General features: G+C 35.2%; 1 protein-coding gene across 3 annotated transcripts in view; it reads left to right on the top strand.

Moving 5' to 3' along the window:
- tnksa (tankyrase, TRF1-interacting ankyrin-related ADP-ribose polymerase a) overlaps positions 1-13,664 on the top strand; it is a 93,931-nt gene that overhangs the window by 51,657 nt on the left and 28,610 nt on the right. For all 3 annotated transcript variants that reach the window (XM_014002398.1, XM_014002397.1, XM_014002399.1), the window contains 8 exons: positions 4,552-4,646; positions 4,923-4,989; positions 6,921-7,107; positions 9,206-9,327; positions 9,421-9,512; positions 9,890-9,968; positions 12,289-12,460; positions 12,853-12,932. In XM_014002398.1, coding sequence (XP_013857852.1) covers positions 4,552-4,646; positions 4,923-4,989; positions 6,921-7,107; positions 9,206-9,327; positions 9,421-9,512; positions 9,890-9,968; positions 12,289-12,460; positions 12,853-12,932 — 894 coding nt within the window. The remainder of the gene's footprint in view (positions 1-4,551; positions 4,647-4,922; positions 4,990-6,920; positions 7,108-9,205; positions 9,328-9,420; positions 9,513-9,889; positions 9,969-12,288; positions 12,461-12,852; positions 12,933-13,664) is intronic.

The raw sequence follows: 13,664 nt of genomic DNA, 5'->3' as shown, positions 1-13,664 counted from the left end.
AGATAAGATAGACCTTTATTGTCAGCGTACAGAGCACAATGAAATTACAGTTCAGAACACCCATCAGAAGAAGACAGAGTTTAAATCTAAATGTAAAGGTTAAAGCTTAAATGGTAAAGTCAAATGTTGAAGTTAACATTTAGGTATTTTGGAATGGAACGCAGCCTTCACTGTTGATGGTCGACTCATGTAATGACATAATCATCCTGAGACAATAGCAGCCGCTAGCACCCCAATTCATCTAAATCTTCCCTACGAGACATCAAACTTGCAGTTATGGCTGGTGTTTGAGCTGCATTTCAAACTGCTGGACCACAGGTACTACCCATATTGTTTTTTATGAACACATTTTTAATTTAGGTTTCTAAACATTATCTTTAACAGTGTTAGAAGCGTTAGCAGAAGTTAGCATCAGATAACCTGGATGATGTCGTCATCCTGTGACAAACATTAACAATGGCCGTAGCTAGCCACCGCTAGCCATTGCTATTCAACATTTAGTAAAATGTGAGCTAAATAACAATAAAATGTTAGTGGAACATTTTTAATACTCAAAAAGTAAGTTAAATAATAAAACATATGTTAGTGAATTTTTTAAACATTTCTTTTTACACTTGGCTCGTGATAGTATTTAGAAGTTGGGGGGCACCTCGCTAGGTTTGCATAATTAATCACTCTAATAAAAAGCAAATGAAATTAACATGAAACAAGCTAGAAGGACAAGTCAGATGAGTACTCAAGTTTTAAATAGCACAGCTATTTTTTTTCTAGAACTATTGCTTCAATTCTAAATGCATTTAGGCTGAAATATTTTGCTAATTTTTCATAAGGCAGTTGTTTAAACAGTCAAATCCTGATCTGTTGGCAGCGCTGCCACTGGCAGAGTTTGGTCACTTTTGTAAATAGAAGACACTCCAAAGTGTACGTATGACTTTATGAATGAAGGCATTTAATCTTTTTCTCCTCCTTCATTTACATATAAAGTAATGCCTGTCAGTTATTTCCAAGCAATTACATATTCTTAAACTCAAAGAAGTTAAAAATAAAATGGCAGTGGAGTACAGACATTTTAAAGGAGGTTAATTTTAACTATCACCCACCACTAAAGGCAGAGCTGTAATCTTTTTTTGTGTGTGTGTGGTTTCAGMTTCATTTAAACACATGTACCAGTGCCTCACAGATTGAAGGGGCGGGGCTTAATTTACCCCCTCTGACCCTGGCAGCATCATCATGGTGACGCAACAGTACATTCACGTGTGTTTTATCCAAGTGATTGCTCATGGTTTAAGCTGCACGTTGGAGTTGATTAATACTTCAAACATCTTTTTTTGTTGTTGTTGTTTTTACTGCTTATTTATATTCTTAACAATTTGAAATGACAATTACACAGGCGCAGGCACTGTCTGAATGATTCTGCATTTGAGATGAGGATGATGACTAACTGCAAACCCTGTCCTGCTTCCTCCAAGTGCTGCTGTCACATCCTGTAAATACGTGTGCACCATCTGTCCTCACAGCACTGCCTCACTCCTGCTGCTGCTGCTGCTCGCATGAACTCCTGAGTTAGCAGCAGAGATCATCAAAGATATTTTAATTTTTAACACACTCCCTGAAATCTAGTCAGCAGGGGAATGTGTAGAGATGAGAACAAGAATGTTGTCTTCATCTGGTTTATGGAAGGACTTTTGGTATTTTTTTTAATGGTCTAATATTTACGGGGAAAAAAATAGCAAACTTGAGTGACTTGTGTAGGGTTTTTTTTTTAAAGCACACGCAGATTACCATATAAAGAAGGTTACAGATGTGCAATGTGTTATGCAAATGTTTGTTTGTTTAGTTAAATCAAATAATAAATTGACTAAATGTCAACAGATAATCTGGAATGTATTACATAATAAACTTAATGTGCATGCTCACTGTAATAACATCACAGCTGTTTTTTATGGATGGAAAAAAAAGCATCAGATTAAACGAGCACCCATAAAAACTCAGTTCAAAACATGCTGATTTCATTATTTCTTCCAATTTGTTTTAATTAAGTGTTGACTGATTGAAAAATCACTGCTGATCTCTAGTGTACAACTGGTAAAATAAAAATGAAACTAAAATATTCTCTATGTACCTTCCCCTAACACACTTGTTTTATTTTTAGAAGACAACATCTCTTTTTTTCTCTTAAAAAGAAAACATTTTACTACCTTTTTACATATTTTTCACCTGAGCTCAGTAAAGTGTTTCCCTCAGCCAGTCAGTGTTGCCAGTTTGGTTTCCAAGAGTCACCAGAGTTGATCCACATCATGAGCTTTGCACCGTTATTTTCTTCATCACAACTGATCACCTGAAAGAAAATGTAGAGAAAAAAAAAACTGATAAGAAATGAAGCTGGACAGCCACTTTGGAAGTGGAACAACAGTTAACACATGGCCATATGTTGTTGTTCTCACTGTTTAATGATGTTTATGTTCCATTACCTCTGAGCATCGTCCTAATTTTCTGCAGCGTTTCCATACAGTTTTTATGCATACAATTTGCTTATGGCAGGCAGAGGTTTTCTCTCTCCCCAAGGAAATCAGTGTTGTTCAACCATACAATGTTTAACCAAATCAACAAACACTCCTAATCAAATATCATTCATAATATGAGGCTTTATTTTCTCCTCCAAGGAGAGGACATATGGTTGGTTCAGTTTGTTTGTCTGTTGGATTGCTTGAAAAAGTAATGAGAAATTCTGCCAAGTGATTAACTTTTTGATGCTGCTCTTGGTTCAGATCAATTACAAACACATCAAGCATTTAAACATCAAATCTCTGAGGTAGAAGATTACTTTATGATTGCAAATTGAAAATGAAAACTATGTCCTGAAGCTTAAGATTACATTGCACAATATGGAAAACACATGGTAGAGTTTAAGCTAGTTTCATTAGAAAACAGCAGCTATTGTTGAACATTTATCAACAACTGCAAATACAGAGTTTTGTAGTGGTGTTGTGCCTAAATGTCAGACAAAAGGTGGTTGTACTGCAAGGAAATGGAAATATTAAAACCGATTCCAAACTATACAGTTGTTTATTTTTTTATTTAATTTAATTGAATTTTATTTGTTTGTTTGCTAAAATAAACTAAAAATGTATGTTCAATTAACAGCAAAACACAAGTCATAAATTAAATGAGAAGAAGCCGAGAGGGAAAAAAACATATTAATTTTTATAATAATTGGCATTTCCAGCAAAGTGTGAATTCTTAATGCTGAAAGATTTGAAAAAAAAATCTTAACTGAATAAAAGCTAAATTAGCTCAAACATAGCTAAAAGCACAGAAAACTGCTGGAAGAAGCATTAAAAGCCTACATTAGGAGAAAAAAAATGCTGAATCAAGCACAAAACATTTAAATTAACAAATAAATAGCCCAAAGGGTTGGAATGATAGATAAAAAAACAGAAATAAGTTAAAATTAGCAAAATAGATGCTGACGAAAGCTGAAATTAGCACATAATAAAAAAGTACAACCAGAACAAAAGGTAAAAATACAGTAAATGTTAATGAACGTTTTGAAGGATGATGAAGAAGGCTCCATTCCTTTTCAGTGAGAAAAAAATGGCAGAATAAGCTAAATTTCTCAAACAGTATTAATTGCTGAAATACCAAGAGACATTGCAGAACGAAATATGTGCCAAAAAATGTACAGAAGAAAAAATTATCTCAATTGTAAGAATGCTTGATAAGCATTCCCAACATAATACATTAGTTTTACAGGCTGAAACTTTGAAATAAGAACAAAAACCGCATCAGCATCCCATCTTGTTTATGTTGATACAATACATACTGCATAGCATCATATTTATTCAATAAACATATAAAGTATTCTTGAAGTTTTACTATCAATACCACGATCATTCTATAAACTTATTCCTTGAACTGCAATACATTGTTCCTTCAAAATAGCTCAATTTCTTTTAATTTTATGTGTTTAGTTTTATTGATGATCAGATTTGATGATCTGTTGATAAAAAAGTCTAAACTGTAACATGATGGTGCCTTAAATGCAGCACATCCTGTAATTATTCATATATTTCTTATTACAAGCTGCATGCTTCAGATTTAATACAGTTTTGAAGATCTACTCTCAGGTTGCTCTTTAGCATTGCCCTGTTCTCTAAAGGTTTTTAAAGCATGACCTGTAGGCAGGATTTCTGCTGCAGTTCTGCTTTAGCTCTGAGGATGGATGGCCTTTGCTGGGGACGAGTACATAAAATCTTGAATATGGAGCTAAAACCTTCTCATCTCATTTCCATTTTACTGCATTCAGAAGTGCAGCTTGTCATCTGTTATGGAGGAAAACAAGAATTGAATGTGTCTATAGATGGAGTTGAGATAGAGAGGTGCATTCCTCCTTGCAGAGGCTCAATATCAGTAAATTTATATTTCTTCAAGTCACGGTTGGAGGCTTGCATACTATCTTATAAACCTGTTGGCTATCAGGATTTTGTCCCACTTTTGATTTCGTTTTACCTTAATCCTAATGTTCTTGTTTCTGRGTCTTCCTGTCTCCAGTCCACTCCGCTCCACCTGGCAGCCGGATACAATCGGGTCAGAATAGTTCAGCTGTTGCTACAGCACGGAGCCGATGTTCACGCCAAGGACAAGGGGTGCGTATATCAAACACATTTTAGGTTCTTTTAATAAAATGAAGCTAACTGAGCTGATATGAACCTATCCAAGTTCACAGTAGTTTATTCTAATTTTTTTCTCAGCAACATATCTCAACTTTTAAGATAAATTTCCAAACTGCAAGTGATATCACAGCATTACACAAGCACTTCTTTAGACTTGAAAGCATTCGATTTAGTAGAGAAGGAAAGAATTTGTGTTGTACTTAAGTTCTATTTTTTTAATTAAGTATTGCTTATGTTTGCCCCCTTCAGTGGTCTGGTGCCTCTACATAACGCCTGCTCTTATGGACACTATGAAGTTACTGAGTTGCTGCTAAAGGTACAAGCACTGACACAGTCTTTATAGAGGCAGTACTATAAACCAGTAGTTCCCGACCTGTTTTCCTCAAAGCCCCCCTTTCTTACTCCCAAGCCAAGCTGCTCCCAATGATACAATCAAACTTTATCTCCTTAACAAAAATAATAAAAGAATAAAATAAAAAGTGACCAAACTTTAATGTGAAAAAATTTTTAAAAAAAGAACAATTAAGTTTTAATATTTCAAATGGGCTTATTTTGGTGATTTTTATACACAAAACAAACTGATATTTTCACAACCTCTGAGCAGACAAGGTTTGTATGTTATAGATGTACTAGTGCTGGGCGGTATACCGTTTTGTACCGAATACCGTTTTTTATTTTTGTTATGATATGAATTTTTTGAATACCGGACATTCCAGTTTAAATAGAGGAACGTTTCGTCGCGGCCGCCAGTGAACTGTTGTTTCCCGGGGGACATTTTTCCTTGCTGCACTGCTATGTGCGTTAGCATGCTTGGAGATAATGTTTGGAGCAGCTAGTTGCAGCCGCGGGTGGCGATTCCGCTGCTTATATTGACTAACGTTTAAAAAAACGTCCCGTTTTCGCCGTCGCTGAATGTAGTAAACACCTCTTCAGTGACGTGCACAGTTAGATTTAACACGGTTAGTTAATATGGAGACGTTATGCTGATGGAGACTTAACGTGGTTCTATTGTGAAAAGCCTGCAGGAAGTAGTTTGTAGTGGAGTTGGAATTGACTGGTGTGCAAAGTGAGTCGTGCTGATAAGCTTTAATAAATAACATAAAACAATAAACCCGATCATAATCTTTTCTTAACCCTCCTCCTTCACGACTGGACCAAAATGCATGACTACTGTCTCCAACCACCAGTCAGAGAAGAACAGACACAGAGGAGGTAAACAGAGACACAGACAGAGGTACAGTAAAAGAAAAAAAACTCAATAAGCAGGGTTTGTACATTTTATTATCAGCTGAGCTGTGATGAAAAGAAAAATACCGTCAAATACCATGAAACCGGTGAAAATGTTGAAAATACCGTGATATAAAATTTTGATCAAATCGCCCAGCTCTACCGACAGAAGAGAAACAGGAAAACATTCCTAATTTCACTAGTAAGCACATTTTATTTTATTAACCTCAGTGTGGATGTGGACTGAAGTTAATAATGTAACAGATTAAAATAAACTTAAAGCTGATGTAATCATAATGTTAACTATTGAATTGGCTAGCATTTATTAGTTTCTTTAGCTTCTACAAAGATTGCAGCACTCTGCTGAATCATGCTAAAATGTAACAAATGAAATTTTACAAGCTGGTTTTGCCTCTGATTTATGTAATATTTACACAGGGTAAAATAATATTATATATTTGACTATTTTTAGGTTTCCACTAGACAAACCTAACCTGTTGAGAAAATGGTTAGCTAATGTCATTAGAGATAAGTTTAATCCTAAAGCATCACCTGGTATACGGTGAACATTGTCTAAGTGTTGACTGGTAAATATATATTATTATTTATGACAGGTAGCAAATAATAAATATATTTATTATTGTTTGAAGTTTAAATTTTTTTCTTAATATTTTTATTGACAGACTTCAGGTCTGGTTTAGATCATCATTACTTTAAAAAAGATATATTTTTCTTGTATATATGTAGCTGTTTTACATGAATGTTGAATGAAATTAACATAATTATCAAATTTATTAATTTATTTAAAAATAAATGATAATGAGACAGATTCTGTTGAGCTGTTATCTAATAGTTGCTACGAGGACTGTGAGCTGTTGCCCTGCATGGTCTCTATGCAAATGGGTGGGGTAGGCAGGGCTCACTCCACAGGTTGGGAACCACTGCTATAAACCAATAATGGCTGTGCTCAAGTTGTTGTTTTTGTGTTTTTTGTATTCATTGCGTCTTTTCTCCCCTCAGCACGGAGCWTGTGTGAATGCCATGGACCTGTGGCAGTTCACCCCTCTGCACGAAGCGGCGTCTAAAAACCGAGTGGAGGTTTGCTCTCTGCTGCTGAGCCACGGCGCCGACCCCACCCTGCTCAACTGCCACAGCAAAAGCTCCGTGGACATGGCGCCCACTCCTGAGCTGAAAGAGAGACTCACATGTGAGTGTGGGCTTTTCATTTACACTACYGTGCAAAAAATGTTTGTCAGTTCTTTGTGTTTTGGCCTCCAAAGAATCTGGATTTTATTTATACCTGTTTCTCAAAGACTCCTCTTTCAGATCTGCTGGAGATCAGTTTTTAAAGCTTAACACTTATCTTGTCCTCATCTTGTCCACTTTGCTCAATTTTTTAAGCACAAAGTGCACGTTAGTCATGTTCAGGTACAAAGACTGGAGTGAAATATATTATAAAATAGCCAAAGTCCAAAGAAAAAAGTTGTAAGTCCCTCAGAAAACTCAAAGGACTATTGATGAAAACCACTTKAATAGAAAAAAAAGTTTGGCTCTTTGAAGAGATAAAGTTTATTTTTTTTATTTGAACTTAAAAGAAAAACCACTGGGCACTGAATGCATCAGATATTTAATAGATGAAATAGTTTTGATTGTTTATTCTGCTCCCTTGGCTTAAAAAGTTTGAAACTGATTTTTTGATATTAAATGGTGTAGACAACAAAGCAAAAAGAGCGTTACTCTTTGTGTTCAGACCAACGTTTGATTGGTTTTTGAGCACGTAGGCCAACAGAAATACTCATACCAGCTCCAGATTCTTACATGTTCTTGTTTTATTTGAAGTGAGGTTGGGTTTTATTCCTCTGCATGTTCATAAAAAAGTTGTCCACCTTTAACTAAGGATATAAAAACAAACAGTGTGTTTTACAAATGTCTATAGATGCATAATATCACATTTTATTTGGTTTGTTTTTTATGAGAAAAAAACATAAAACTTAAAATGGATTGAGTCAGATTTATATTTTGTTGTTTTTGTTGCATCATAATTCCTTGAAGGGAGTTCTTTCATGAGAAGTTTTATTTTAAATGCATGAATTCTGTTTCTCAGTCTTTGGTTGTTCTAATGAGCTCCTTTATGTTGATTTGAATGTTTTTGAAACAAAACAAACAAAACAAGAAGTTCTTTTGTCTTTTTTACTCTTGAGTTGCATAAACATTTGTTTTCAATTGTTGTGCCACATTTGACCTATTGTGTTGAGGTCTGGGGGAGTGCGTGTAAAACATTTACAAATCCACTTTTTATTTTGCAAAAATGTGCATTGAGAATCGTAAGAAGAAAACACTACTATCACCCTGCAAATATTCAGTTTAAACAATTGGAACTGTTGAAATTTTGGGAATTGATAAATTATAGGATTCTGTTGATTATGTATAAGGCTCATAAAAATGTATTGCCACCTAATATACAATCCAATTTTGTTGAGAGGGATAGCGTTTATAATTTAAAGGGACTTGAAGTGTTTGTGAAATCAAAAATTAAAAAAATTTAAGGGGGAGATGCTCCTCTGTTCGAGGAATTAAACTGTGGAACAACTTGGACAATGACCTTAAAAATGCTGGAACAATTTACTCATTTGGTAGAATGCTTAAAAGTTTTTTTTTAATGAGATATGAASAAAGTATTGGTTGAAATTGATATTTCTGTTGTGATGTTGTTTTGTTGATTATTTTTAAGTTATACTGTGAAAGTTGAGTTTAATTTCTGCATGTTGTATGTTTTTTAGATATATATATTTTTTAAATAGGGGCAGAAGTTACAAGAATTTTTTCTTCTTTCTGCTCCTTTTCATATGACCATGTTGTGTTGTGTGTATTTTGACACAACATTATTATTATTTGTATTGTTTTAATTGTTGTTCGAATGAAATAAATGAATATATATATATTCATTCTGAAGCTGAATTAAAGTAGTACATTAACTCACTAATGGTGAACATGTGAATTTGTTAATAAACCAGCAGGCACAACAGTGATAAATGACTTTTTCGAGGGAACGCAAAAGGTGTTGCGAGGTAACGCAATACTATTGCGTGAGAACGCAAAAGAAAGAAAAATCTCCCATGTCCCCTCGCGGGTTCCGTAACATTCAACTAAAGCATCAGATGCTCCTATTCTTTCTCTTTTTTTTTCACCCAAGCTTTGAATTAGTAAGAAAATTGTAAAAAAAAATAAAGAAAAGTGCTCAAAATTTCATTTTGATCTGATTGAAATTGAGATCTTGAAGATTTTACTCTCGTCTGTGTGTTCAGATGAGTTCAAAGGCCACTCGTTGCTTCAAGCAGCTCGAGAAGCCGACATGGCCAAAGCTAAGAAGACTCTGGCTCTGGAGGTCATCAATTTCAAACACCCGCACACACATGAAACCGCACTGGTAAGAAGCACAGCACAGATAACTCCACCTTTTACTTCAGTGGCACAGAAACTGCCGTTTTGTTTAACAGCGTGTGTGTTGTTTGTGTGTTAGCACTGCGCAGTGGCGTCGCCTCACCCCAAGAGGAAACAGGTCACAGAGCTGCTGTTAAGGAAAGGTGCCAATGTCAACGAGAAGAATAAGGAGTGAGTGTCATTTTCACCTGCATTCTTTCCTCACAAATACTGAGATCATTTTTAGATTCATCCAAAGAAGGTGTAAATCACAAGTCGCTTTGCTGACGTGGATAAGCAAAGTTTGCAGTAAAGTAACAAGAAAAGTGTTAATAACCAAACTTAAAGAAGCCTTTAATCTGTGGTTTGGAACTTTAATTAGGAACGTTGTCACAGCTGAGCTGAAGAAGATTGGCAACAAGAAAATGACTAATTTAAGATTTCAAGAAGCAGCTTCAGTTTACTTTGAAACATTTTAGGGGGATTATATTTGTTTTGCTTTTTAAAAATGTAACAATTTATGTTAAAAAGTGGCTTTATAATCTATTTTTCTCCCCTGCTTTCTATAGTTTCATGACTCCTCTACATGTGGCAGCAGAACGAGCTCATAATGACATCATGGAGGTACTACAGAAACATGGAGCAAAGGTACATTTTAGAATATTTTCAACACAATGTTTTAAAATAATGCTAATCTTCATATCTTCTTATGTCTTCATTTCAAAAGTATTTACTTAGATCAGTGGTTCCCAACCGTTTTAGACTTGTGTACGCCCTGAGACATTTTGTCATAACTCTAGTACCCCCTCAGTCAAACGTAATGATGGTTCTCCAAAACTATATTGTACAACAACTGATTATTAAATGAAAATTATTTATGTAACTGCCTAGAATGATTAATTCTAAGGAATTTTTATCTTTTCAACTAAAATTAAACAAAGATAAAAACGTTGCCTTGAAATGGAATAAGTAATTCAATAAATAAACCAGGTAATGGCAGGTGAATGAAGCAACAACATCAGAAACTCGTCCAAATGAGCAAATTCTGTGAGATTCCACATTTTATACTGGATTCCATTTCGTGTCAGTTCCATGATTCCGTCTGCATTTTCCGCATTGTGGAAATCATAGGGCCGTACATATCCCAGTCCTATTTTTATTTATTTTTTTACACACCTGGTAAATTTTTCCACATAACCCCTGTAATATGCTCGTGTACCCCAAGCGGTACATGTACCCCTGGTTGGGAATCACTGACTTAGATTTTTAAAAAAAAAATAGAAAACACAACTAAACTTTCCTTGAAAGCTCTTCAAATTATTTTGAATTTAATATGAATACAAACAAAAATCAAGTTAGTTTTAATGTCATTGTTTGCGTTTCTTTACATTCTTTGGATTTTGATACTTTAGGAAATATTCTTATGTTACAACTACATTTTCTGTATTTTACATTATGATATGAAACTTTGTCGGGGTTTCAAGCTGCATGGAAAAAAACAACAAAACAAAGATACATTTTTAACTTGGTCTTTTTTTTCCAACAATACACAAAGTTGGACATTTTATCTTTTATCTTTTTTTTCCTACTGTACAGAATATCTTTATTATTCTCATATTGTGAGTTTATGTTCTTCTTTTTAAATAAGCTGTTCAAATATGGTTCTATCCTATTTTTAATGGATTAATGTCAGGACATTGACATTTTCAAAGCYCACATTTCATTTTTCCTCAAGTGTGTTCTGGTAAAATTGCTTCTGTCTACTTCAGAAGACAGAAATGCTTATTTAATTATTTTTTTCAGAGTTAGATTTTTTAAAAATGTTACACAACTATGGGAGCGTTTTTCTAATAAGAATTGGAAAACGGCAGTACTCAGAGTTGGAAGCAGTTGGAATTTATTTGCCAGAGCACAGAAATGGGCAGACTTCCAATGGGKAATTGAAACTGGTGGCAYCAGAAAAGCTTTTATGRTTTTCACTAGCTGCGTTTCCATTGACCATGAAAATGCGCCAATTAGAATTTAGATAATAAATTTGCTCAATGGAAACACATCAATTTTGAAAAAAATGTACGTTTTTCAAAAAAATGTGTTTGCGCTAGGAAATTGGTGTATTTCGCAAAACCGCAATAGAAACACTTTTTTCGCATCATGGGTGTCACGTGATCAAGAACCGGCTGTTTCTACTGGCGAAAAAGACGACAACAGGAAGTAGATGTAGTAGTAAAATCACCGAAGTTGTAAAAGAAAGTAGCAAACTCACTGACTATAATTTCCCAAAAACGCAGCATACGTAGCCACTCCCAAGTAAAAGAGGCTTGTCGCTGGAAAGCCTCGATAAGATGCCGACGTCTTCTCTGATGGCTGATGATGAGCGCTAGTGTCCTGATAGCAATATGCTATGTGTTTACATCCATTGCCGCCATGTTTGTAATGACTTATCACGAGAACAAACGTATTCACACATGACCTTAATAGTATTTTTTACTTAATGGAAACACTGCAATTGCGAAACTGTGTTTTTTCGACATTAACAGAATATCTACAAAGTTTTGCGCACATTTGCAATGGAAACGCAGCTTCTGACGTGCTTTATAGTATTTATGGAACACATCTTTTATAAGCAGTAAAAAGACACACATGAACGGAGAAACAATTTGATGAAGAAACATGTTGCTTGGTCGACTTGACTGTGCAGAAGACAGGATTTGATAGCGTACTTCCTGGTTGCAATTATTCTGGTCCTTTTAAATATCTATGGTGGCAAACCTGGACTCAAAAGCAATTTATTCTGCTATCCCATATTTTTGAATTTATAAGCAATACAGTGTGTTTCTACTGAACAGATTTATGACTCAAACTTTTGTTTTTTAAATAAATAACCCAAACAGAAGCCTGTAGAGAAAATAAAGGAATCTTTATCCAGTGCATAAATCCTATAATGACATTGAGATATTTGTGTTTGTAGGTGAACGCCCTCGACACGCTGGGTCAAACGGCGCTGCACCGTGCGGCACTGGCGGGCCACCTTCAGACCTGCAGGCTGTTGCTGGGCTACGGGGCAGATGCCTCGCTGGTGTCACTGCAGGGTTTCACGGCTGCTCAAATGGGAAACGAGGCTGTTCAGCAAATACTCAACGGTAGGCTTTGCTTTGTGAGGGGCAGCCGTGTGGGTGGGAGGCAGGGATGAGTCGGTGTGTACGTGTGCCGGGTTCTGGTTTCTGTTCGTTGTTGGCTGGATAACTGGAATTGTTCTGTAAAGGTTGATATTGATATTTTCAGACTAGAGATGGAGGTGGGTAAATAGCTTTTGAGCGAGCTAAAGTTGAAATGACAGACTACATCAGAGTCCTTCATGCAGCTTTTCCAAATAAAAAGAGAATGTTTGGTTTTTTTAGTTCAGGATCCCTAAGCTTTAAATAAAACATGAAAGAGATTTAATTTCTTTTTGTTAATAATTGTATTGTCTTTTAACTTCACTGCTCTTTGTAAAACACCTCCTCAGTGATGTTGTGTGTTTACTGTTCTGCAGAGAACGTCCCAGTGAGAAACTCAGACGTGGACTACAGACTTCTGGAAGCTGCTAAAGCTGGAGACCTGGACACTGTCAAGGTGGGTTTGTCTGCATTTTCTCACCAACTGTTGGAGATTTGCTTGTTTTTAGACTATTTAAAGTCACTTACTGTTGTTAGCATGCACTGCGTYGTCCAGAGTCTTACAGCTAAAAACTTGGCTTTTTATTGATGATGCTTAGAAGACAACTAGGAGGAGATTGAAAACTTGRTGTATCAGCATTCACACAATGAATGTAAAAATCATTTTGAAGAATGTGGTCTTTTCTTTTGTGTACTAAATGATAAATTTGATCTGAGAGACCAGAAATTCTTATTATTATTCAGAAATAATATGGAACTCTGTCTGCAGATCTGAAACTGACTAATTATATGTCTGTGAAAGTGGTGTAAGAAAATATCAATGCACTGAAATATTATGATTTTTCATTTCCCGAAGCTGTATCGATTTTTAACTAAGACTTAAAATGTAATGCTCATCTCTGGCAGTATGGTGAGAATTTCTGAAAATGACAAAGTCCTCACTACTCCCATGTAGACAAACACCCATCTGGAACAATCCTGACATCCTGCAACAAAACAATATGTTAAACTTTCCAGGTTGGAGAAGTAAAGGAATCGAACATCTGGAACATATATTTGAAGGCGTAGACTTTATTCCATTTAATAAATTAATAATACAATATGGCATAGACAGTTTGTTGTTTTGTTGGTGTATATTTAATATGCTTCTAATCGCTATTTCAATCTTTCTATCTTTCTATCTTTCTAT

The sequence above is a fragment of the Austrofundulus limnaeus genome, unplaced genomic scaffold, assembly GCF_001266775.1.
Source record: "Austrofundulus limnaeus strain Quisiro unplaced genomic scaffold, Austrofundulus_limnaeus-1.0 Scaffold13, whole genome shotgun sequence".
Classification (NCBI taxonomy): domain Eukaryota; kingdom Metazoa; phylum Chordata; class Actinopteri; order Cyprinodontiformes; family Rivulidae; genus Austrofundulus; species Austrofundulus limnaeus.
The sequence above is the reverse complement of the archived record's forward strand: the minus strand, read 5'-3'. Positions and strand labels throughout refer to the sequence as shown.